This window comes from Mustelus asterias, chromosome 10 (assembly GCF_964213995.1).
Source record: "Mustelus asterias chromosome 10, sMusAst1.hap1.1, whole genome shotgun sequence".
Taxonomy (NCBI): domain Eukaryota; kingdom Metazoa; phylum Chordata; class Chondrichthyes; order Carcharhiniformes; family Triakidae; genus Mustelus; species Mustelus asterias.
The window spans coordinates 84319458-84347279 of NC_135810.1; the positions used below are offsets into that span (position 1 = coordinate 84319458).

General features: G+C 41.0%; 1 protein-coding gene across 1 annotated transcript; it reads left to right on the plus strand.

Annotated features, from left to right (window-relative positions):
- The first annotated feature begins 310 nt into the window (after window positions 1-310).
- LOC144499726 (adrenodoxin-like) lies at window positions 311-27505 on the plus strand. Its single transcript, XM_078222073.1, has 4 exons — window positions 311-623; window positions 8337-8461; window positions 22580-22709; window positions 25201-27505. Exons 1-4 carry the CDS (start codon window positions 406-408, stop codon window positions 25313-25315), a joined length of 588 nt encoding a protein of 195 aa, XP_078078199.1. The 5' UTR covers window positions 311-405; the 3' UTR covers window positions 25316-27505.
- The last annotated feature ends 317 nt before the right edge of the window (window positions 27506-27822 follow it).

Here is a 27822-nt window from a genome sequence, read left to right on the forward strand (position 1 = left end):
TGAAAATAAATCTTAGTATTTTATATACTAAATCATGATTTCCCCTCTCACTTCTGAGACACTTGAGATGTGTCTCAAGCCCCTGCGCCCTCCTCCGGCTCCGCCCCTTCCCTGGTCCCATCTCGTGTAGCCACTCTCCCCTCTGGCCACGCCCTCCTCTGGCCCCGCCTCTCGGGCCACGCCCCTTTGGTCTCCGCCCTCGCGACCGCACACATCTCTGGCCACGCCCCCTACAGGCCCCGCCCTCATGTCTGGCCCCGCCCTCCTCGCGGCTCCTCCCGTTCCCCTGGCCCATCCCGGCCCCTGAGGCGCAGGCGCTCTCCGGAGCTGTGCGCGGCGGGTGACGTCAGGGGCGGCTACTCAGCAGCGATAAGTTTGAAACTGGTCAAAGTAACCGGTGCGGAGATGGCGGCCGGAGCTACTCGGGGATTCCTGCTGACATCCCGGAGTGCGGTGCTGAGGTGGCTGTGGCATCCTGGTTGCACCGGCTACTTGGGCCGGGGCAACAGTTCCCGGAGCGGAAGGCGAGGAGAGGACGGGCTGTTTGTGTGCGGCGGGGCCACTGGTGGCAGCAGTGGGATGTGGGGCCGACATTCACTGAGCACCGCCGCCCGGTTACAGAGGTGAGAGAGTCAGTGGGCAGTATAGTACCGAGAGAGGCCGGCCTAGTGCCTGCTGGCAGAGACCTGGTTACTATGGGGATGATTGTGTAATGGGCAAGAAAGCTTATTGATAACTGACAGATCACACATCATAGAATCATAGAAACCCTACAGTGCAGAAGGAGGCCATTCGGCCCATCGAGTCTGCACCGACCACAATCCCACCCAGGCCCTACCCCCACATATTTACCCACTAATCCCTCTAACCTACGCATCTCAGGGGCAATTTTAACCTGGCCAATCAACCTAACCCGCACATCTTTGGACTGTGGGAGGAAACCGGAGCACCCGGAGGAAACCCACGCAAACACGAGGAGAATGTGCAAACTCCACACAGACAGTGACCCGAGCCGGGAATCGAACCCGGGACCCTGGAGCTGTGAAGCAGCAGTGCTAACCACTGTGCTACCGTGCCGCCCAGGTACATGACATTGCCCAGGTGAGCTTGAGGCTTTATGAGGAGTATTATGACATGAAAGTTACAAGGCACATTGACATCGTATATAAAGACATGGTATTAAACTGAGGTATGCTTTTACCTTAGAACTGGTTGTAAAAAATCCATTGCACTAGTCGAACAGCAAGGAATATCTCCAATACACTTATCCTTAACAATGATTAGAACAGTTTATGTGGCTTTTGATCTCATTGCGGTTAGCCTGATCTCGCAGTGTCCATGTTGGGCCTATCCCCATATCACAATAGACAGCATGCCAAACAATACAGTGGCTCAAGTCTTTTGGGGACAATCGGAGGTCATGCACTGTGTAATTATTTTGATTAAAATTGAGTTAGACATTCCAACTTAGAAATCTCTTCCTTCCTGTAATATATCTCCATCAGCAACAATACTGGGAGCTGGGATTGTAATAGGATTTGAAGAGGTCAAAACGTTTTATTAAATTGTTGAGTGGACATAATGCAGTTATCTATAATGTAGAATAATTAGCTTGTTGGTCGTATAGAATTTGAATATTGCTAAAGAGAGTGATGCTGCTGAAACTTTTCACCTTGCACTCATCAGGGCAAACACAATGCAAAATGATCACAGTAGTTTATACTACAGGACAGAGGGGGGTGAACGAGACCAGCTATATTCACAAGTCAACTCTGATTGGTGAATTATTTCCCCGTTTAACTAGTTGAGTTCATAACAATTACTCAGCCCTGTTCTTTGCAGACAGAACATATATACATGTTGGGGATGGCATGTTGACAAATTAGTAAGCGCTGCCTCACAATGCCAGGGACCTGGGTTTGATTCCGGCCTTGGGTGTCTGTCAGTGTTGAGTTTGCACATTCTCCCCGTGTCTTTGTGGGTTTCCTCCGGGTGCTCGTGTTTCCTCCCATAGTCCAAAGATGTTCAGGTTGGGTGGATTGGCTGTGGTAAATGCATGGGGTTATGGGGATAGATGAGTGGGGGGACACCTGGGTAAGATTAAGATGCTCTTTCGGAGAGTCGGTGCAGGCTCGATGGACCGAATAGCCTCCTTCTGCACTGTGGGGATTCTATGGTTCTACAAAAGATCAAATCTTTTCAAATTGAGTAACCAAGTTTGCTTGGGCCCACTACCATCTCCCCATTCCCCACCATCAATAACTTGGGGTTCACCATGGATCAGAAACTGAACTAGACCAGCTATATTCATACCGTGGCTAGAATAGTTGGCCAGAGGCATGGAATGTTGCCGCTAGTAACTTGCCTGTTCACCATTAGTTAGGCACAAGTCAAGAGTGTTATGGAATACATTGCACTTGACTTGGATGAGTGCCGCTCTAACTCGAGGCTCACACTATCCAGGAAAAAAAGAAGCCTGTTTGATAACTGATCACCACCCTTAAGCAGTCACACTCTCCATTGCTGGCACACAATGGATGCAGTGTGTACCATATACAAGATGCTCTGCAGCAACTTGCCAAGGCTGCCTTGATGGCAGTTTCCAAACCAAAACCCTCCACCCCCTAGAAAGACACAAACAACAGGTGCAAGGGAATGCCGCCACCTGCAAGGCCCCTCCAAGTCACACAACATGTGTCTTGGAACTGAATTGTTGTTCCTTCATTGTCACTGGATCAAAATTTTCAACCTCCCTCCTTAACAGCATTCTGGTTGCATCTACACCACTTGCATTGTAGCACTTCAAGAAGGCAGCTCATACTGCCTTCTCAAAGGCAATTAGGGATGGACAATAATTGCTGGCCTAGTCAGTAACACCCCCATCCCATGAATAAATTTGAGAAAAGATTATTTTATCCACCCCCTTCCTGTCTCCAAGCAAGTAATTATTTCTTTCAAATTGTTTACAAATCCTTTTTAATCCCTAGTTGTAGATGGATGCCTGTTGCTAACCAGTGAAAGAAAGCATTCTTTGCCTGTGCTGACGTGTTTCATTGCAGGGCAATGCTTTATCCCTTCACATGGTTTTATCTACCGTACATGCATGTGTAAGCACAGCTTTTAACACTTAAATTTGTTGCATGTCTAGTGCATTCACAATTACTGTTTCTCCTCTGTTTTTGTTGATTCAATAATAGCTCCTTACCATTCTAAAAGAATTAGGCTTCATTTAGTGGTCACCCTCTTGTCTCAAGTCAGAAAGGAAGGGTTCAGATAGTTTTGGCTGGCACTTGGAATGTTGGATATGGTTTTTTTTTAATGAAATGTTATACCTATTAGACAGTAGAATAGTAGCAGTATCATTGGACTAGTAATTCAGAAGCAAACAAAGAACAATACAGCACAGGAACAGGCCCTTCGGCCCTCCAAGCCCGCGCCGCTCCCCGGTCCAGGATTGAATCCTGAATCCAGGATCCCCGCCCAATTTTCCAGCCTATCTACATCCTAATATCCTATCCACCGAGCTGTCCCTCACAGCTACGATGCTTTGTTCATCACAACCTATTAACTCACCCCCACCCCCCCATTCCAGACCATGTGATCTCCAGGGAGAGGCGAAAACCCAGAGTGAAAACCCCAGGGCCAATATGGGGAAAAAAAAATCTGGGAAATTCCTCTCCGACCCCCTGTGGCGATCGAAACGAGTCCAGGAGATCACACTGGCCCTGATCAGAAAATGCTTCCCAACCCTATTCATTTCCACTTCTGCTTTACGAACACCATCTGAATTCCCTGCCCCCGAGACAGGTTCCCAACTATCCGCCCAGGCCAATGCTCTGGGGAACAAAAACAGAAAATGCTAGTAAAACCCAGCAGGTCTGACAGCATCTGTGGAGAGAGAGTAGAGCCAACATTTTGAGTCAGGATGATCTTTTATCAGAGCTGGTCATCCAGACTTAACGTTAGCTCTGTTCTCTCTCTCCACAGATGCTGTGTTTTCTAGCATTTTCTATTTTTGTTTCCGATTCCAGCATCTGCAATATTTTGCCTTTTATCTCGATGCTCTGGGAACATGGGTTGAAATCCCAACTGACAGCTGGGGAAATTTAAATTCCATTAATAAATCTGGGATATAAAGCTAGTTTCACCAGTGGTGACCATGACAACTATCATTGTCGTAAAAACCCATCTGGTTCACCAATACTTTTTAAGGGTGAAAAATCTACCATCCTTGCAGCAGTGTGATTGATACTTATTGACTCTCTGAAATGGCCTAAAGCCACTCGGTTCAAGGGCAATTAGCTAGAGGCAACAAATACTGGCTTTGCCAGTGATGCCCAGATGTCGTGAAAGATTCTTTCAGGTGGATGGCAGTTAAAGATCTAATTGTTCTGTTTTGAAGAAGAGTGGGACTGTTCTCCTTATGTGCCGGTCATTATTATCCCTCGAGCAGCAGGTTATCTGTTTACTTACAAAATTTCTGCTGTCTGGTTCTCTATTAAGCAGAATTCTGGGTTCTAAACCTTTTATAAATGACTGGTTAGGCCTTAGCTGGAGTGTTGTGCTCAATTTTGGGCACCGTGCTTTAGGAAGAATGCCAAGGCTTTAGAGAGGGTGCAGAGGAGGATCACTAGAATAGTACCAGAGATGAGGGATTTCAGTATTGTGGAGAGACCAGCGAAGTCAGGGATTTTCTTATTACAAGAGAAGGTTTGCAAAATCCTGATTCGTTTTGATAGAGTAAATAAGGAGAAACTATTTTGGTAGCAGAAGAGCCAGAAATCAAAGGACATATTTTAAAGCTGAATGGCAAAAGAGCCAGAGATGACACTTTCAAACATTTTTTTCATGTGGTGATGATCTAAAGTGCACTGTCTGAAAGGGTGATGGAAGCAGATTCAATTGTAACTTTAAAAAAAAAATACTTGAAAGGGACTAAGTTGCTTGGATAGAGGGATAAAGAGCAGGCACAATGGATTGAATGGCCTTCTTCAGTGCTGTATTATTGATGATTCTCTGATGTGGAAAGGTGGGTCAGTAATGAAGACATTAGATTTAGAGGTGATAGAAATATGGATAAGTGATGCTGGAGTTGGGGATGAACAGTGTTGCAGGGATTGATGTATTTGTTCACTGTTATCAATAAGGCATGTTCAACCCAGAAATAAGCTACTGAGACAAATGACCAGGGAGGGGAATAGCGTTTTATTTTCTATTTGTTCGCAGGAGGTAGGTGTCACTAGCTAGGTGGTGGTGTTACCATGTGCCTGCTTCTTGGGTTGGTGGTGGTTGTAGGTTTGGAAGGTTCTGTCTAAGGAGCCTTGGAGAGTTTCTGCAGTGCATTTTGTAAATGTACAGTTGCCACTGAGTGTTTCGTATTGGAGGGATCAATGTTTCTTTGTGGATGGGGGTGCCAATCAAGTGGGCTGTTTTGTCCTGGATGGTGTCAAGCTTCTTGTGTTGTTGGAGCTGCACTCATCCAAGCAAGTGGAGAGTATTCCATCACATTCCTGACTTGTGCTTTTGTAGATAGTGGACATTCTTCAAAGAATCAGGGGGTAAGTTACTTGCCGTAAGATTCCTACCAAAGATTTACTAGGATGCTAGTGGGACTTGATGGTTTGAGTTATAAGGAGAGGCTGGGTAGACTGGGACTTTTCTTTCCTGGAGTGTAAGAGGCTTCGGGGTGATCTAATAGAGGTCTATAAAATAATAAGGGGCATGGATGAGATGGTCAATATCTTTTCCCAAATGTAGGGGAGTCTAAAACTAGATGGCATATGTTTAAGGGGAGAGATACAAAAGGGTCCAGAGGGGCTATTTTTTTTCAGAGGATGGTGTGTCTGGAACGGGTTACCAGAGGCAGTAGTAGAGGTGGGTACAATTTTGTCTTTTAAAAAGCATTTAGACAGTTGCATGAGTAAGATGGGTAAAGAGGGACATGGGCCAAACGCGGGCAATTGGGACTAGCTTAGTCCTAAAAACTGGGCGGCATGGACACGTTGGGCCGAAGGGCCTGTTTCCATGCTATAAACCTCTGATTCTACCCACTGATCTGCTCTTGTAGCCACAATATTTACATGGCAGGTCCAGTTCTGTTTCTAGTCAATGGTAACCCCCAGGATGTTGTTAGTGGGGATTCAGCGATGGTAATGCCATTGAATGTCAAGGGGCAATGTTAGATTTTTCTCTTGTTGGAAATAGACATTGCCTGGCACTTGTATGGCTTAAATGCCATTTATGAGCCCAAGCCTGGATATTGTGCAGATCTTTCTGCATTTGAACATGGACTGCTTCAGTATCTTGGGAGTTGTGAATGAGGCTGAACATGGTGCAATCATCAGCGAGCATCCTCACTTCTGACCTTGTGTTGGAAGGAAGATCACTGATGAAACAGCTGAAGAACTTTTAACAAAAAGAATTTCAGAAGCAGCCTGCAGCTGTCCCTTTTTAAGCAGAGGTGTTTTAATTTTTGAAATAGTCTGTGGCGCGTTTCTTGAAAACCTCTTCAATTGTGTAACATCAATTTTAAAGTGACTCACAGCAAACACAGTGCACAAAACTGAAGCAGAAATATTGTTTATTCATGCATTCAGACCTGTGGTATGGTCGGTGCAGCTACACACACTTGTACAGACGATGGAAATAGGAATGAAAGAGTTTTACAACTAGGAATAATTTAAAAAAGAACCAAAGATGTGGATAGTAATTCACATGAATGTCAATGTCCAGGTAAGGGTGCCTTTACACAAGCTTTAACGCTCCGGCAGGTTCAGCTAGCTGAAAGCAGGAGTTGCCAAATTCCTTTTAAAATTGATGATGCAGCAAAATGATTTAAGTATCTAGAGACTTTGTCCACTCTGCAGGTGATGGCAGGAATCTTCCAGGAAACCAGGCTTCAATGAGGTTTAGACTTGAGACGGGCTTTGTTGTGAGCTTGGAGTTCTGGCTTTGGTGGTGTTGGCCTGAGTCCTGGAATGTAACATTAAAAAACTTTCCAAAGCCCAAGGGAGCTTAGATGATGTGATGTTGCCCATTGAGTTAGTTTCAGGTAGACAATCTGTTTCTACTTCTGGTCAAAATCCATTGATCACCTTAGAAGATAGTGGCTATTAGCGCAGCCAAAGGTATAAAAAGTTTTGATGGCTGTCTCTTTATTATAAGTTAAAGTTGGGGAGACAGAGTATCTGCTGCTGCTCTCGCTTTGTTGATTGTAATGGGCCCACACCATTATAGGTGTGTGATTCCACAAGGATGAGGGTTGAACTTTGTTTTGCAAATACTGTTGTATGTTTCCAGAGCTATAATCAACTTGCAAATCTTGTGACCTGTAGCTACCATGTTTTTGGTTCAGCAAAGTCCATTTTTTAAATAAGCCGAAAATCAGGTCAGATTTAAACAGTTTAAGAATTTTTTCCTGTCTAATGGACATGACAGTCTGCTATAGAAAACTAAATAGGATACTAGAATTATTCTCCAGTATGACCCATTCGGAAATGCTGAACAAAATGGCAGCGATGGGAACATCATTTTAATTTTTAAGCTGCTACAACCCTGGTCACATTGAGTGGATGGAGTTTATATTACTGTGATCTTTATTTCCCAGGAGAGCATAATCTGGTAATAATTGTGGAAAGATTTGCCAACTTTTCTCCCCTCCATTGCTTTCTGGAAAGCTTCAAATCAACTTTTCAATGGACGATCTCTGGTATTTTATTCAAGTGATTATTATTTGTGTGTGCAATCACTAAGTGTCAGAATACTATTTTTACATGTTATCTCAGCAAACCCTTACCCTACCTAACATCTGTACATGCTCTTCCGACAAGGATTGCTGGAACACCAAGACTGACCAGCCCCTTTTCTATCCTTCCTGTTATGGGTAACATTCAGTAATGCAAAACTCTTTTTTGTTTTACTCCACTATTCAATAACATTACTGTTTATCTAAAACTCCAAGGTAATGCGTTGAAATTCTGCAGAGGTGTTTATGATTTGGTGAAATCTATCTGAGGAACTTTATCTTCAAAATTCCTTGAATTGTTCAAAATACTATGTTTTATGAAAAGAAAGAATGTGCAAGGTTACAGGAATAAAGCAAGGGTGTGGGAAGAGGTAGAATGCTCTTTCAGAGAGCCAGTGCAGACTCTAAAGCCTGCACTGTAAAGATTCAGTGATTATTCATATTGGTTTAATACTCAATCATTAAAACCTCTGCTATAATATTACACACATCTTTCAGTTGATATATGTCAACATCTTTTCCCTTGTACTGGTGAAAAATAAATTCATTTAATTTTAGCCAACAAACAAATCTACTTGTTCTCATTTTGCAGTTCAAAAGATAAAGTAACAGTCGATTTTGTTAACCGTGATGGAGAGAAACTTACAGCAGAGGGAAATTTAGGCGATTCTCTCTTGGATGTTGTCATTGAAAATAACTTGGATATTGATGGTTTTGGTAAGTTCTGTTAATTCAACAGTGTTATTCAATCATGGTCTGAAATACATAGTATTCATGCTCCATGACTTGTGTTTAATCACACTATTCCATTCAAATGGAAGGAATATCTTTCTGTTAAAACGATTGCAACATTGGCATTGAGAACTAAATGTGTCTTTTGTTGAACAGTATATTCTCTCAGCAAAACATTACTGCGAAAGGTGAATTTATAACGAATACTCAATAGTTTGTATCTAGATTGAAATTCATAGAATCATGTACCTACAGTGCAGTGGAGGCCATTTGGCCCAGCAAGTCTGCATCGACAACAATCCCATCCTGGCCCTAGTCCCGTTACCTCACACATTTACTAATCCCCCTAACACTACAAAGCAATTTAGCATGGCCAATCAACCTAATCCGCACATTTTTGGACTGTGGGAGGAAACCGGAGCACTTGGAAGGAACCCACGCAGACATGGGGAGAATGTGCAAAGTTTACTTACACAGTCACCCAAGCCAGGAATCGAACCCAGGTCCTTGGTGCTATGAGACAGCAGTGCTAAACACTGTGCCACTGTGCTGCCCCCAATTCAAGATGATTACTTTTTTCTTTCAATGTTTCAAATATTTTTTATGTTCTTATGTTCAAACACAATATCCTAATTTTATTTGTCCTGATTTATTGAACTTCAGACACTGAGTACTACTTCAATGGAAGAGTGCTTTATGTGTTGAAACTATTTTTCTTAAGTACAACTAGCTTCTTCAGCAGAAAAAAACCTTGATCATATTTTAACTGTTGGAATGAAAACACACATTGCAGCCTTATGTACAGTGAGGTTTGTCCTCTGAAATGTGACTGTGAATGTTAGTTTTCTGCTTATTTTTCTTGCACGTTTTTTAATTTTTCCGTGTTTAAAAATTATAACTTTGCATCTACATGTGCTACCAAATGGTGTTCACACAGATTGCAGTGTAATGCAAGCTACCATAGGTTCATTCAGTTACAGCATTAGTACTTGTGCTTTACAGCCTTCTACGTTCAACAGTAAGTTCAATTTCAAATTGTAACCTCTGCCTACGTTTTTCTGTATGCCAGCCTTTGGTGATGTTTCTACTATTCCCATCTTTTGTTTCTTTTCCTTTTTGCCTTGCATTCCTTTTGATTAATTTGTCCTTCCTTAAACCCTATCACAGACCTTAAATTTTGTTCTTCCCCCTTCCTCCCCAACCTCTGTACTTGCATAACTCTTGCACATTTCTAACATTTCCACTTCTGGAAAGAGCTCACCAACCTGAAATGTTAATTCTTGTTTCCCCCTCCACCGATGCTGATTAGTAATTCCAGAAATCTATTTCTATCTAAGGAACACTATTATTAGTACCTCAATGCATCATATAAATATGATGCATAACAGGGAATAATAATCTGTCTTCATAGAAGACAGTGCAGAAGGAGGCCATTTGGCCCATTGAGTCTGCATCGACTGTCTGACTGAGTATCTTACCCAGGCCCTCTTCACTGCCCTATCCCCATAACCCCACATATTTACCCTGCTAATTCCCCCTGACCTATATATCTTGGGACACGAAGGGGCAATTTAGCATGGCTAATCCACCTAACCCGCATATCTTTGGACTGTGGGAGAAAACTGGAGCACCCAGAAGGAACCCACACAGATGGGGAAAATGTCCAAACCCCTCAGTCACGCAAGGCTGGAATTGAACCCGGGTCGCTGGCGCTGTGAGGCAGCACTACTATCCACTGTGCCACCATGCTGCCTCTTGTCTTTGAATATATTTTCCAAGTTCTCCATTATCTTTAATAAATTTTGCCAACTTTGCATTGGTTAAATCAGCATTTGAAAGACAATGTTATCAGCATTATAGCCTGCCGCTATCAGAAAGCCTGCCATAAGTGCTGCAGCCCAACAAGCACCACATTTTGCTGCTGGTGCCTTTGAAGATGATGACAATCCTGAATTTTATTCTAGGAAGACATTAGGTTTTTTTGTGGAACATTAGTAAAATTTGTAATCCAGCTACATACTTCTGTTTGATGAAACTAATTTATCACTTTATCCACGGACTCTGCATTTTTACTGAGTGGTGGGATTCCCAAAGTCCAAGGTGACATAGATTGAATTCTTACTTTTATATATGCCCTCTCTAAGTTCATCACGTCTAATGTCTAGCTTGTTTGTAACCAGGAGCATCATATCAAACTTTCATCTTGAGCGATTCCACTGTTGTCACACACTTTCAAATAAAGCAAGTACTGAGTGCTGCTGGAAAGGTCAAGTCTGCCCTTAATAGTCATGGTTAATGATGCATGTGTTTTCACAGCATACCAGCTGAGCATTATTATAGTGGTTCATTATTCTGTCAGAGACATCTTGGAAAACTCAGTTGGAATTATAAGAATGCTTCTCAAATGTCTGGATTGGTTTTGTGACATTCTGTAATGTAGTCTGGCTCGAGATTCCAGGATAGTAACTTGCACAATCTTAGGATTTTCCTGAGATTGTACTTCACATACAAATGAAAAATTTGTCAAATTGTTATTTTAAAAATGCTCAGTTTTAAGTTTGTTTATTATTGGCACAAGTAGGCTTACATTAACAATGTAATGAAGTTACTGGGGCAATCCCCTCGTCGCCACACTCCGGCACCTGTTTGGGTACATGGTGGGAGAATTTAGCATGGCCAATACACCTAACCAGCACGTCTTTCAGACTGTGGGAGGAAACCCACGCAGACATGGGGAGAACGTGCAGACTCCACACAGTGACCCAAGCTGGAAATCGAACCTGCGTCCCTGGCACCGTGAGGCAACAGTGCTAACCACTGTGCCACCATGCTGCTCAATTAGTGAATTTACAATTACATTGACAATGTGGTGCAAAATTTATAGTACAGGTACAGTATCTTAAATTCGACTATCCAGAAACCAGAATTGTCCAAAAACTGAACACTTAGGAGCAGCCATGCATCAATTTTAATTGTTATGAACTGAGTAGAATAATTTATTAGCACAATTTTTGGCTTGGTGCTGTGACGCATGGACTAGTTGTCAGCTTTGCGTGTCAGTCTTTTCCTGTGCTGTTGAATGGACCAAGTGATCCTTGATGCCACCCAGCCTGTAGTTCTCTGGTTGCTCCGTGAGCACACCTGTATTTGAAACCAGCATAGCCTTCAAGTCAGTCTTACCATATTATTATTTTCCAAACGTTATTTATTCACTTGCAAACTTTAATTAAAAAACATATTTACTTATTTTCACGTCTTCTGTTAATTGAATTAAGGTTCCAATTTTTTTTTCTCTGAAATCGGGCATGAACTTAGTCCCAAGGTCGCCAGTTTTGACTGTACCTATCGAACTCTGAATTTTTCATATGGAAAAACTCTCCTACGTGTACACTTAGTTTTTCAAAGGACTAGTTTATCCCATAAACCATTTTAAACAAAAACTTGAATTTTCCAAAAATGCGGAAAATGTAACCTGTGTTAATTGAGTAGACAATTGTAATTCATTTGGCTGACCACAAATGCAGGAGTATCGGGGTTTGCAAACCAACTGTAATCTGTCACTTTAGTTTCCTACATTATGAATGCTTCCAGACATTTTAGTTACGATAAAACATTTTCACAGTTTGATGTGAAAGGATTTTATGCAATGAACAGGAGTTTAATTTTTATCCATTTCTCTCTCTTTCCGATCTCTACCCTTAGTCCACACCCCCCTCCCCCACTCTTGATTTTAAGTGCTACTGCAAAAAGGCAACGTGTGCCCTAAACCCAGTCAAAAATGATGTAATCAGCAGTTAACTGAGCGCATTCCAGATTGACTTGTTCTTCCTGTGGTGCAGTGCCTAGTCTCTATTTGATCCTTCTCTTGATAACTGAAGATTAGGATAAACAACAAGGAGAACTAATTTAAATCCTTGTTCATCTCTACTGTGTTCCAGATTGCAATAGTTTCCAAATCTGTTATTATCTGAGGAAATGCTTCAGTGGTTAGCCTATGCTGCATCAAGATTACTTCCTATTTCTAGATTAAAATACATGCAATGGCTTGAATATGTTGTGTTCAAATTTCTCAGATTTTTAAAAAAAAGCATTACTGGTTTTATCTTATGTACAAATACAGAATGCTAGTAAAACTCTTCAGCCCAGATCTCCACTCCTGGGTTTGGGAGAGTTCTACCAAGCCAACCCAAGAGAAAGAGCCTCGGTCCGATTTTCATTCCATGGGGGCAGGCTGGATTAGTGTGGCAGTTGCTGGGTGTGAAGGCAGGCTGGTCAGGAGGCCTGCCGCTGTGCCTTGGCACTTTGTCAAATTTGTTTTAAAAAATACTTAAAACAAAAAACATCTCTGTAGCTCTCAACACCTCTTCCTCTCTCTTCCCCCCCCCCCCCCCCCCCCCCCCCCCCAATACTCCCAATGTCACCTCTTGCTCCATGCCCAGCCTTGATGGCCCCCTCACACCCCTCTGCCACTCTTTTTTTTTTTTGTTTTCCTCTACCCACCAATGAGCTTTGACAGTTCCAGTAAATCTATGCACCTTACATGCACAATCATGTCTCCTTTTAAAAATCTAAGGGCACCTGACCTACCCAAAAGAAGTATCTTGCTTCTCCGAAAGGGTACCCTGGCAATCCAGATGAATCCCCAAGGCTCACAACTGCTCCTACCAGGTCTAATCTGCACATTTTGGGTTTGAGACACCTAGCTTGCCAAAATCACACGACTGGAGGCAGCTGCTGATGTATATGGGCAACTTCCTTTGAATCATTTGTCCCACCACCCACCCCTGCAAAAATGGCAGAAGTCAGTTTTGGTTGACACTTCCCGTTTTGGGCCTCTGCAGGCACTTTTGCGCAGATGGAGAGCATCTCCGTCTGTGCAAAAGCTTGGGTCTTAATTTTACTTTGGGTTTGCATATTTAGGCAAATGCTGTCCCTGACATTAGGGAAATAGTTGGAAATAAAAATTTAAACTCCGAGTATTGTGAACTATTGACTTAGTACCTTATAGGCAAATGTAACCCAGAGTGCCTGAAAACATTTTGATCTGGAGCATTGGCCCATGCTGGCTACTAAAACCAAAAACTACACGCCTTGTTCCTTATCTCATATGATTTCAAGTTAAAACAATCATAATGCCCCTTGTATAAGTTTGTTTTGGAATTCTCCCTACCTCAGAAAATTGCTTCATTGTGTCATGGATCCCAAAAAGGAATAGTTTCCACTGTCAAAGCCTGTATTTGATAAGATATGGAGTATAATAACCCTTTTTGGCAGGGCTCACAGACAACCTGGACTTAATATGTTTTGAAGTTATGTGGGCAAAAAGACAAGAATAACTTGCTCCATTCCAAAGCCTAGCTGCGCAAAGTTGACTGCAACAGCGTGATGTGTGCTTTTCGTGCTCAAGTCAAAGCTCCTGCAGCTGCATTACATTATTTTATGTTGATACAGCGTCACCAGTGCTGAAGCTTTATGACTTGCTTATTTGACTTCAAATTTTCCCAGATAATGGAATACTGTGTAATGTGCAGATGTTCCACAACGGAGTTGAACCAAGGCTGTTGCAACATGCATTTAGCTGTGAGGAATTTGACTTTTTGGCGTATAGGAAATCTTCTCTAAGGTCACCTTGTGCTGCAAGGAAGGAGCACTGGGGGAAAATGCAAGAGATTTTTGTCCTTGTCAGTTACACCCTGTTAATATAATTTTTAATTTTGCTAAATTTTTGACATCTTGAATGCCTGCAGACACCGGGAGAACAGAGCTTCTGATGCTTTTCCACAATTAAACAGTTTGTAAGCCAATGCTGTCCAGGCTTACTGATGAACAATAACCTTTTGGATGAGGTACCATTTTAGATGAGATGCCAAGCACCTGTGAAACTTCTTAGGACAAGACAGCGCTTTTAGAAGAAAATAGAAAGATGATAAAAGTACCTTGTTGCATGATTGACACCTTTTATGGAAATTTAACTGTTCTAAAATAGACTGTCAGACTTTTAAAATCCCACCCTATTCAGTCAACACCATAATTTAAGATGGTGACTGGTGTAAAATACATGAATACTAAATCTCCTCATCCCCAATTTTAAATCAGTAAGGTATAGGGAAGTTACTATAAGCACAAGATAGAATTAAACCCAAAGATAAAAATAAATTACTGCAGAGGCTGGAATCTTGAAACAAAAACAGAAAATGTTGGAAAATTTAATCTGCTCAATTATATCTGGTAAGAGTTTTAACAACACCAGGTTAAAGTCCACTTGGAGCCGGCAGTTTGCGGTGTTGATGGTAGTCATGATGTGGAGATGCCGGCGTTGGACTGGGGTAAACACAGTAAGAGTTTTAACAACACCAGGTTAAAGCCTTTAACCTAGTGTTGTTAAAACTCTTACTGTGTTTACCCCAGTCCAACGCCGACATCTCCACATCAATTATATCTGGGACAGTGGTCGTAAATTTCCTCGGATCCCAGGAAAATATAACCTTTAGTTTGCACTGCTAAAAGATCTGATAATCAAGGACTTCTGAGGTTGGGTTGAGCAGTCCTGTTGGGTATAAATTTATTTTAGTTTTTTGGGGTTTATTTGACTGTTTGCCACTAGGTGCTGCTGTAATAACACAGTGCGAGCAATTAGTTGCTGCCCAGCTGACTAAGGCTATTCGCTGTTGGTTTTGATTAGTGCTATAAACAATTTGAAGCTTTATAAGTTCAGCCTCATCTGTTCGACATGAATTTAGTGACAGAAGCATTGTTTAAAATTTCTATTATTGGTATAGGTTCACCCTCGGCCCTGAATATAAATAGCATGAGAACTTTGAACAATGTTTCTGTCATTTTAACGAGACTACAGATTCCCTAGGATTCTGCTAAGTATGAGAAAATACAAAGAAAGACTTGAGAAAAATTGGAGCAATATGATAGTGTTTAAAATTATAAAAGAATGAGATTGCATAGATAGAAGCAACTGTTTCCATTATCTAGAATGAAGAGCCGTAAAGATTAAATGTAAAAGCTATAGAATAGAGAGCAGGAGAACCTCTTTTCATGGAGAATGTTAAGGCTGTTGAATTTACTTCCAAAGTTAGTGGTTGAGACACAAACATTCATAATTAGGTTGGAAAAGTGATGAAAAATATGGGAATGGGGCAGGTAAAGGTAATTAGGATTACCATTGACATAGACTGGTTGCGCTGAGTGGCTTTTCCCCACGCCATAACATCTACATATTGTTACGTATGTACTTATAAATAATAGAAGTTCGTTCTGGGGACATCTTTAAGAAATCTTCCCACCAGGTTGCAGCAAGTGATGCACTGCTTTGACCATTTATAGTGAATGTGTTCATCCGAATGGGATTTTCCTGCTGTAAATGATGGACGATAATGCTTTGATAGTACTCAATAAACTGCAGATAATTATTGAAGATTTTATAAAAATATACGGTGGGGGGTGCAGTTGAGACTAGAAAAACAAAAAAGAGCTTGCATTTGACTTTTGGACATCCCAAAGCATTTTACAGTGGACGTCACTTTTGTTATAGAATAACCTGAAGGAGGGGGAGGAATTTCTGAAGTAGTCACTTGGTAATGCAGAACTTGAATATTACTGAAAAAGAGAGACACGTTGCCAGAGCTTTTCATCTTATGCTCATCAGGACAAACTTAATGTCAAATTTCAAACAATAATATTACAGATGAAAAGGAAGCATGCTGATTGGTTGGAGAGTTGACTTCTGGCCAAGGTATCATCATGGAGAAGGCTGCGAGGAACTATAGGTTCCCTGTGCTTCTGGGTGATTTTTTAAAAAAGGCACACATGTTGCACATATTCTTTTTGTTTGTAGAGAGCAGGTGCCTGTGTATCAATGTTTAAAGTTTATTTATTAGTGTCACAAGTAATTTACATTAACACAGCAATGAAGTTACTATGAAAGTTCCCTAGTCGCCACACTCAGGCGCCTGGTTCGGTAACACTGAGGGAGAATTTGGCATGGCCAATGCACCTAACCAGCATGTGGGAGGAAACCAGAGCACTCGGAGGAAACCCATGCAGACACTGGGGGAATGTGCAGACACTGGGGGAATGTGCAGACTCCGCACAGACAGTGAGTGACCCAAGCCAGGAATCAAACGCAGGTCCCTGGTGCTGTGAGGCAACAGTGCTAACCGCTGTGCCGCCTGCAATGTCCCTTCTAGCAAACCAAAAACTTCTGGTTCACCATGGGATTCTCTGCTGATGGTCCTGCCAAGACCATGTCAGCCCATTAAGTTGGACTGTTTGCCTGGGACTTGCATAGTTCTTAAATTTCTACCCATAGACTTAATGGCACACCTCCAAGAGAATGCAGGAACAGAAGTGATTAGAGGTTCATTTGCAAAGATCTTTGAAGGTGGTATGAAGAGAGTTATTAACAAAACATGTGGAATCTTGAACTTCATAAATTGATCTCACACCATCATCAACCAGTGCTCTCCAGTGTCGTCTGGTTGTGTGGGATTACTCTCTCAGGGACGTTGTACTCAACTTTTATCAAACTCTGGTCACTGCACTGCAGGAAGGATGGTAAGGGTTCTTGAGAGGATGCAAAGGAGATTTACCAGAATTGTTTGGGGTGAGAGATCTTGGCAACAAGATTAGGTTGTAGAAGCTGGTATTGTTTTTGGATCAAAGGGGAATGTAGAGAGATTTGATAGAGGTGTCCAAGATTCTGACCAGTTTAGATAAGGTGGACCAAGTATAGCTGTTCTCGTTAGCTAATGGTACAAGGACTAGGGAACACAGATTAAGAATTTGGGCAAGAGGTGCAATAAGTGGCAATGATTTAGAACTTGCTGTCTACCAGGGTGGTGATAGCAGAGATGATTAATGATTTCAAAAGGCGACTGGGTGGGCACTTAAAGGAAATAAATTTTCAGGGCCACAGGGATAGTTGGTTTGCTATACAGTGAACTAATATGGGCTCAATGGGGCAAATGGCTTTCTATGTCATAATGACTTTTTAGTATTGTGTTAAAGATTTATTTCAAGGTTTTCGTGCAAAAACTTTCAACTATTATGTGCCCTAAAGTGAGTAATCGATTAAAGTGGCACTCTTGCAGCTTCAACTTGAACTTCTGCATTTCTTTCATATTGCAACCAAGTGATTGGAATTGCTTATAGCTTCCTACTGAGGACTAAACCAGTAGAAACTTGGTGCACGTTCTCAACTAATGGTAAGGCAGAATAGAACATACAGGGATGTTATACATACAGTAATCATAAGTGTGTAATTTTGTGTTATTATTTGTTTTGAATATGTACTGACTTACTATTGACTTGCTTAAATATAAGTAGCTTTATTGAGAAATATACGATTGCAACCTACATAAAGAATCTTTTGTAGATTATATTTTTAAAGGAAGAATTCACTATTGAAAAATATAATGCAACATATTCTTGCATATAAATGTGACGTGTAGACGTTGGTACTTCAATAATTCACGGCTACTGATCTAATGTAGGGGTTGCGTTTTTAATCTTTCCAAGTGGCAATATTTCATTTTGTTAGTGAAAGCTGCACTACAAAGAATCGCCACAAGGAGGTACAGCAGAAGACTTACCAATTGACAGGAAAATATTTACATAGTTAGCTCTTGGTAGCCAACTGCTCGCCAGCAGCATCTGAAAATTGGAAGCAAACTGGCAATTAAAAAATGAGAAGCATTTTAATTCTCTTTACCTATGCACTAGATGCATCGCAGCAACCTGTTGGACAGAAGCTGGAAACAAACTATAGCCTTAAATGCAGGCAATTGGCCAAAATATTCTACCTTGATCAGATATGCATTTCAACAGCTCATATCTAATCCCAGGAACATGAGTCACCCTATTTAGGCTGTAGAAGTTTCTGATCAAATTCCAAAGAAAAGGTGGAATGGAGTGTCGATGCATTTAAAATAAAATAAATGGGTACTCATTTATAAAACAGTAAATAAATACTTGGTTAAAGAGGGTAATAATAGGTTTTGAAGATGCAAGGTGCCACAGCATTGCATGCTGGTTGACTGTTGAACATACCTAGAACTCGGGTGGATGATGGAATAAAAATCCTTAAATCGCAGGCTAATAACTTAAATTAGTTACCTTTTATGTAGGTCTTATTTAAATTACGATTATTATTACTAATTATTTTTCCCATTACACTTAAATCACATGCTTTATGCCAGAAACTAAGATTGTGGAAATATGTAGATTGTAATTATATGGGGGTTTGAATCACACATTTGAAATGTGGGGTCGGCATAGTGGTTAGCACTGCTGTCTCTCAGCGCCAGGAACCTGGGCTCGATTCCCGATTTGGGTGACTGTGTATGTGTGGAATCTGCACATTCTTCCTGTGTCTGCGTGGGTTTCCTCTGGGTGCTGTGGTTTCCTCCCACAGTCCAAAAGACGTGCTGGTTAGGTGCATTGGCCATGCTAAATTCTCCCACAGTGTACCCAAACAGGCACCGGAATGTGGTAACTTCATTGCAATGTTAATGTAAGCCTACTTGTGACTAATAAATAAATGTTAAAGGATTCCTTTGAAGTCAAATTGAGCAAGTACCTGCATGAGAAATACGTTAGTAATAATTGCTGAGGCAGAATGAAGGTGGAATAGATTTTGAGATTAGACAATAATTGATCTTTATATTGCATCTTTAATGTGCCATAAAAATGAGGCAGTACCACGTTCAAGGATGTAGGAAAGGGTTGGAATTGGCACACCGCTTTGCAAGGGTGGTTGGGTCACGGAGACGTTTTGAGGAGAAGGATGATGTCAACAGATGTAAAGGAGAAAGGGACAACACCTGAAAAGAGAGAACTGTTAACATCGGCTAACACGGACTAATGAGAAAGTTGGTCATTTAGTTTAGTGGGGATAGGATCAAGGTTGGGTCTCCCAGACAAAAACTGCTCAGAGGACATGAGGAGAAATAGGAGAGAAACTAGAGAAAGATGTGAATTCAGGAGTTGGATATGGAGGAGCATTAAAGGAAGTTTGACAAGGTGTGCTAATGAAAGGGAAAGACATGGCCAAGGCAGCTAATTGCAGGGACTTGATTTTGGTGACACAGAGATCTGAGTTGTTTGTATTTATTGGAGGTGAGGCTCAAGGGGAGAGGGGTTTATGATGATGGTTCGCAGTAAAAAGCAATGGAATTTTTGTTTTGCAACATTTACGGCTTGAGATACAAAAAGCTAATGCTTTGTGGGAGAATGACAGCAGGTGTGTATAGTCTGCTTATGTTACAATCTGATTTTCCATGTCATCTCCCTGTTGCTCCTAATTATTTTCCTTCAAATGTTACATTTTATCCAGAACCAACTTTGTAATTTGGGGTAGAACATAGAACAGTACAGCACAGAACAGGCCCATCGGTCCACGATGTTGTGCCGAGCTTTATCTGAAACCAAGATCAAGCTATCCCACTCCCTATCATCCTGGTGTGCTCCATGTGCCTATCCAATAACCGCTTAAATGTTCCTAAAGTGTCTGACTCCACTATCACTGCAGGCAGTCCATTCCACACCCCAACCACTCTCTGCGTAAAGAACCTACCTCTGATATCCTTCCTGTATCTCCCACCACGAACCCTATAGTTATGCCCCCTTGTAATAGCTCCATCCACCCGAAGAAATAGTCTTTGAACGTTCACTCTATCTATCCCCTTCATCATTTTATAAACCTCTATTAAGTCTCCCCTTAGCCTCCTCCGCTCCAGAAAGAACAGCCCTAGCTCCCTCAACCTTTCCTCATAAGACGTACCCTCCAAACCAGGCAGCATCCTGGTAAATCTCCTCTGCACTCTTTCCAGCGCTTCCACATCCTTCTTATAGTGAGGTGACCAGAACTGCACACAATATTCCAAATGTGGTCTCACCAAGGTCCTGTACAGTTGCAGCATAACCCCACGGCTCTTAAACTCCAACCCCCTGTTAATAAAAGCTAACACACTATAGGCCTTCTTCACAGCTCTATCCACTTGAGTGGCAACCTTTAGAGATCTGTGGATATGAACCCCAAGATCTCTCTGTTCCTCCACAGTCTTCAGAACCCTACCTTTGACCCTGTAATCCACATTTAAATTAGTCCTACCAAAATGAATCACCTCACATTTATCAGGGTTAAACTCCATTTGCCATTTTTCAGCCCAGCTTTGCATCCTATCTATGTCTCTTTGCAGCCTACAACAGCCCTCCACCTCATCCACTACTCCACCAATCTTGGTGTCATCAGCAAATTTACTGATCCATCCTTCAGCCCCCTCCTCTAAGTCATTAATAAAAATCACAAAGAGCAGAGGACGAAGCACTGATCCCTGCGGCACTCCGCTAGCAACCTGCCTCCAATCCGAAAATTTTCCATCGACCACCACCCTCTGTCTTCGATCAGACAGCCAGTTACCTATCCAATCGATCGGCCAACTTTCCCTCTATCCCACACCTCCTCACTTTCATCATAAGCCGACCATGGGGGACCTTATCAAACGCCTTACTAAAATCCATGTATATGACATCAACTGCCCTACCTTCATCAACACACTTAGTTACCTCCTCAAAAAATTCTATCAAATTTGTGAGGCACGACTTGCCCTTCACGAATCCGTGCTGACTATCCCGGATTAATCCGCATCTTTCTAAATGGTCGTAAATCCCATCTCTAAGGACCTTTTCCATCAATTTACCAACCACCGAAGTAAGACTAACCAGTCTATAATTACCATGGTCATTTCTATTCCCTTTCTTAAACAGAGGAACAACATTCGCCTCTCTCCAGTCCTCTGGCACCATCCCCGTGGACAGCGAGGACCCAAAGATCAAAGCCAAAGGCTCTGCAATCTCATCCCTTGCCTCCCAAAGAATCCTAGGATACATTTCATCAGGCCCAGGGGACTTATCGACCTTCAGTTTATTCAAAACTGCCAGGACATCCTCCCTCCCAACATCTATTTCCTCCAGCCTATTAGCCTGTAACACCTTCTCTTCCTCAAAAACATGGCCCCTCTCCTTGGTGAACACTGAAGAACAGTATTCATTCATCACCTCGCCTATCTCCACTGACTCCATACACAAGTTCCCACTACTGTCCTTGACCGGCCCTAACCTCACCTTGGTAGGTTGAGGTTGCACTAACTGCTTTATCCAGCGCCTTATTCTGCACGTTCACTCACCCAGGTTGCGTTTTTGCATGTGCCTAAAAGTACTTCCCACGTTTAAACCTCCTCTCCCCCCATCAATAACTCTTTCCAGATAGTCCTCTGGCTGTCATCAATTCATGGTATATCTTCTGTGCTACTTCTGTATAAGCTGTCACACATTTGCGATAGCATCTGAGTTTCCATCCTGATAGGTGCTTGGCCAGTTCCTGCCAGGTCTCCAATGGGAGTCAGCCACACTGTTATGTAAATGAACTGATCTGGCAAACTTTCTGGGTTCAGTGATGAGGGAAGTCTGGTTCAGTAGCATGGCTAGTATGCAGGTGTGACAGTGCATATATTGCTGCTCTTATGGAGTACGCCATTAGGAAATACAAATCATATAGAACTGTATTGTCCATATAAGTGTAGTATCACTTGTTACTCTTCACCAATGGACTAGTTATGGTGCTGGTCAATTTTCTTATCCTGCTGAAATGACAGTATTATGGAATCCCTACAGTGCGGAAGGAGGCCATTTGGCCCATCAAGTATGCACCAAAAACAATTCCACCCAGACCCTAGCTCCGTAACCCCGTACTTTACCATGGCTAATCTTACCAACACTAATGGTCAATTTAGCATGACCAATCATGACCCGCACATCTTGAGTGTGGGAGGAAACCCGAGCACCCGGAGGAAACCTATGCAGACCCCCACAGTCACCCGAGCCCGGAATTGAACCCAGGTCCCTGGCACTGAGGCTGCCGTGCTAATCACTGCGCCACCGTGCTGCCCAAATGGTACAATTTTTAAAACTATAATTAAAATCAGTTTCTGTCTGTAGTTTAGCAACATTTAATATGTTTTTCCAAACATAGTTGTGCTAAAGTAATTGTAACTCTAGCAAATACAGCTGACGGTATATTTGCCTCACTTGTAGGTGCATGTGAAGGAACTTTGGCCTGCTCCACATGTCATCTAATCTTTGAAGAATCTGTCTACAAGCAATTGGATACCATCACTGATGAAGAAATGGATATGTTGGACTTGGCCTATGATCTCACTAAGACGTAAGCTATTCTGTTTATTTTAATACAAAACCCAATATTAGTAATTTAAGTCAAATTTCAAAAACAGCAATTTTCATTTATGTATTGCCTTAGGATAAGTCTCGAGGTGTTTTGCAAATCGGCATTAAAGTTGGATGTTGAGCCAGGAGGGGGTAGTTGGAAATAAGACGGAATTTGTTGAAAGGGATCAGTCTTGAAAAGGTGCTTTGCAAGTAACGAGAGAGAGGGGTTTGAAGGGGAAGTTGCAGAATAGTACTGACGCAGCTTGGACAATATGCACAAAGGAAAAGTCAGAATATTACAGCCTCAGAGGGGATATAGGACTGGAAGAGATTGTAGTTTTCTGTGGACTATGGATTTATAGATGGGGACAAATAGGCAGATGGGGTGATGGGCAACAGCAATGTTGTGCCTGAGGATGCATGCAGCAAAGTTTTGGTCAAGTTTATGGACAGTGAAAGATGGGAGACCAGAATAGAGGGCAATGGCATAATTAAGAGTGGAGTTAACAAAAGCATGTATAAGGGTTTCAATGTCAAAAGTAGGTACCGTTTCAGAAATGGGACTAAGCAGTCTTCGTGGTTGGAAATTGGCTTTTATACTCCATTTGCCAGATCTCTGCCTATCTATATCCCCTTCAACCTACTTTCTTACCTGCCTTTGTATCATCACCAAATTTAGCAACCATACCTTTGATCCCTTCATCCAAATAATTTGTATAAATTATAAAAAGCTGAAGGCCCAGCACTGATCCCTGTGGCACACCACTTGTCACATCCTACCAACAGAAAAAGACCCATTTGTTGCTACCTTCTGTTTCCTGTTAGCTAGCCAATCTTCTATCCATTGCCAAATATGTTACTCCCTACACAATGAGCTTTTATTTTCCACAATCTTTGATATGGTACTTTCATCAAATGCCTTCTGAAGATCCAAGTACAGTACATCCACTGGTTCCCCATTATCCACAGCACATGTGACACCTTCAAAGAACTCCAATAAATTGGTTAAACATGATTTACCCATCACAAAATCATGCCTGATCGCCCTGAATTTTTCTAATTGCCCTGCTATAACATCTTTAATAATGGCTGCTAATGTTTTCCTATGGCAGATGTTAAGCTAACTGGCCTGTAATTTCCTGCTTTCTGTCTCGCTCTCTTTGAATAAAGGAGTTATGTTTGGTGTTTCCCAATCAAATGACACTTTCCCTGAATCCAGGGAATTTGGGCAAATTAAAACCAAAGAAATAAACATTAAAGGCTGTCTCAAAGGTGGATTACTGCCTCCAATTGTTGGTTGTAGGGTGTTTTGTTATGGCCGTTGATTTGGAGCACTGGGATGCTGCGCCACAGTATAATGGAATGTGGCATTGTTCAGAGAAAGCTTGGTTTCCCAATCTCCTCAGCATTTTTGCTTTTCCAGAGGATGGGTAAGGACAAGAGAAGGTTGTTCGTTCGTGGCTGTTTAGTTGACATTTCAGAGCAGTAGTTTGATTAAAATAGGTGCATGTCCCTAGAAGGCAAGGAGAACAGAAAATTAAGCCCAGGGTAGGAAAGCTGAAGTTTGCAATGTAGCACACAATCCGAAGCAACTGAATACATATGTCAGGAGCTCGTTTCAGTTGCAAACCTCAAGTGAAACTACATTTTATTCTAAGGTACATTTTATAATTACTTCAGGTATTTGAATACTGAACAAAACTAATTAATCAGTTGCCATTTTTGCTCCACATACCTATTAGATTATCCTCATTCTACTTGTGTCTCTGTTGGCTTTCATAGATTTTCTTTCTAAAGAGTTCCAAATACTCTTTTTTTCTAAAAGATTGAAGACACATTCCTCAAACTAAACATACTCTTGAGAATTTGATTAAGCTAATATTTACATATGACAAGTGTCTGTCTGTTTAATTTAAATGAATTATGACTGCCTCATGAACGACCATTCTTATCTATCAAGGTAGACTAGCAAATTCTGTTTTCTTAAGGTACATGGTGAAATATCAGTCATAAATGGAAAATGACAAAACCTTTCAACTTGAACATAATTTATTGGTATTTTTGTTACTTGTGTCCAGTCAGCTTGTGTTGTGGCAGCAATTATCATTTCTGGTTGGGATGTATTTATAGTCTAATAACTAAGTAGTCTATTAATTTTAAAGGAAAAATTGGTGGATGTTCTGAACATTAAAGATTTGTCCAAACACTGATTTAGCATATTTTAAGGCGCAATTAGTAAAAAGTTTGGAAATTGTGTGGATATTTACATTTGCTGGAATTATCAATTTTTCCTTTAATGATATAGGCAATGCCTGCCCTTGAGTTATTATGACAGTACACTACTTGAATAATCGACCACTTGGAATATTTCCCAAAATAACATACTGCAATAAGCCAGACAGATATTTTATTACATCAAGTGCTGACGTGGATGCTTATCTAAAGATTCTTCAGTGTTGCTTTAAAATATAATTGAATTTGATTTTCAGATCTCGTTTGGGTTGCCAGGTCTGCCTTAAGAAATGGATGGATGGGATGACTGTGGAAGTACCAAATGGTGTTGCTGATGCTAGACAAACCATGGACTTTGACTCGGGCTCCTGAAGGAATCAATCTAAATTACAAAATCTACATGGCTTTAAAAAAAATTCAATTTGCTTTAATAATTAAAGTATGACTTATTGTTTTAAAAAATAAAATCTTCAGTATAACTGGGTTACTTAATATTGAATGTATCAATAAGCTCTCGTTTTAATTTCTTGGTGGAGATGAGCCATCAACATCACGAATTCAGAAAAGTACACTGATAAACTGTTTATTGTATACAATATATATAATGAAAACAATTTGAATGTTTGAAGAGATTTGTAAATGCTTGATTTCTACGAACTGCTGTTGGAATTTTTGGTTAGCTTCAGGTGGAAGTGGCGAATGTTCTTGAAATTCCAATCTCATTTTATTAGTTGCAACATGTGTGCTATATTTCAATTACATTCACAATTTTCAAGAGATTTGTTGTAGTTGATAAAGCCATTGAGTAGATTTAGAGCCATAACATTAATTTCTTCTGATACATTGTAAAAATGTTGCAACACTGGAAATATCTTTTTTAAATTGTTTCTCTTTATAGGCTGTTTCATTAGAAACTTTAATGCAGCATTAATATGGTTTCTCGCTATGTTTTATGAAAACCATATTGGAGCATGAAGTTGCATAGATGGTTTTTATACAGTTTCTTTTGGGTTCATAAATGAATGGTGGTGGGGAGAAACTTTGACTGAAGCTGTGTTCATGGCTTGTCAAAATTTTTGAGGTTGAAAAGGCCCTTTACAAATACCAGTTGACATTACATTCATGTTAATCGTTTTAATTGCATTGCTGATAAGTAGGTCAATGGAACAAATGCCCTTTTTGAGATGAAGGCTAGATAATAATAGTATTGGTCATTTCTATCTGGAAATGCAAACTTTTAGAATACGATGAAATACTACCTTCTGGTCTATATACAACTCTATTCATTCCTCCTCCAATAATTTCCCTGCCCATTTGACATTAATGATAACAAGGCTTTGAAACATTGAATCCTGTTGCAATTCAACACTTTCTTTAAAATATAGGTGAACAACCTGGGAATAACTTAATCGAGGTCTTAAATTATGAAGGGACTTAACAGATTAGACTTGGAGAAGATTGTTCCACTAATGGAGGAGTCCAAAACTAGACAACATAAATACTTGTTCTTAATGAATCCAGTACGGACACTAGACTGTGGTTAGAATGCTACCATATGGAGTAGTTGAGGCAACTGGCATGGATGCATTTGAGGGGATCAACAACATGACCAACTTGTATTTATATAGTGCCTTTAACATAGTAAACTGTCCCAAAATGCTTCACAGGAGCATTGTCAAACAGAATTTGACACCAGTCTACACCAGGAGATACTAGGACAGTAGATCAAAAGCATTGTCTAAGAGGTAGATTTTAATATGCACCTGAAGAGGAAAAAAAGGAGGTATTTGGGGAGGGAACTCCCTAAAGCTCAAGACCTTTGCAGCTGAAGGCACAGCCACCAGTGATGGAGTGATTAAAATCGAGGAAATTCTAGAGACCAGAATTGGAATGAGGGTGGATATCTTGGAAGGTTGTGGGGGCTGGAAGAAATGAAAAAAAAATGGGAGGGGAGAGACCATGGAGGAATTTGAAAACAAGGCTGAAAATTTTAAAATTGAGATGTTTATCTGGGAGTCAGTGTAGGTCAGTGAGCACAGGAGTGATGAGTGTACAGGTCTCGGTGCGAGTTTGGATATGGGGAGCAAAGGATAGGATGCCTTCAAATTTATAGAGAGTAGAAAGTAGGAGGTTGAGATGTGTTGGAATAGTCAAGTCCAGAGGCAACAAAGACATGGATGAGGGTTTCAGCAGTAGATGAATGTTTGAGAACAATTGAAAATGGTTTATGTGCTATACATTTTATACAATTCAAGTAATTGTATGTAAGCAAGTTGCAATATTTTTCTTTCTTGCTGGATAAGACTGGAAAAAGATTGCGATTATAAGATTTTATTTCGCAGGATGCCAGATTTCTTTTCCATTTAATTGCAAGGAATATTACAGCCATATAACCGTGATGTAAAGATGTTATTGAGCAGTGCATTTTAAAATCTTGCTACTTCCCTCTTGCTGCCTTCCTCCATGTCTCTCAATTACATGTGTGATGAGTAATACTACTCCGACTTGTACTTCCAACGCTTGATTATTCACAGATCAATTTTATAAAGAATATATAAAGGAGCACAGTAGAATTTTCTTAATATTGGTATTTATATAAAGATGTTCTCTTCATATGCGACAATGATCTTTGTGAATTAACTTGACTGGACCACGATTCAAAACTCATGCAAAGATCATGTCTGGCAAAAAGATAAATTCAATATTTTTTTTAAAAAAGTAATTGCTAACTGGAGATGGACCTTCAGTTGTTTTTAGTTGCATATGTATTTAACCTATTTCATTTAATCATATTTGTTGGTTGCTGTAGTTGTCTTTAAATGCTAGCATGAAGAAATGTTTTCAGTATGTGCTTTCATTGGAAAATGCAATTGGTTTTG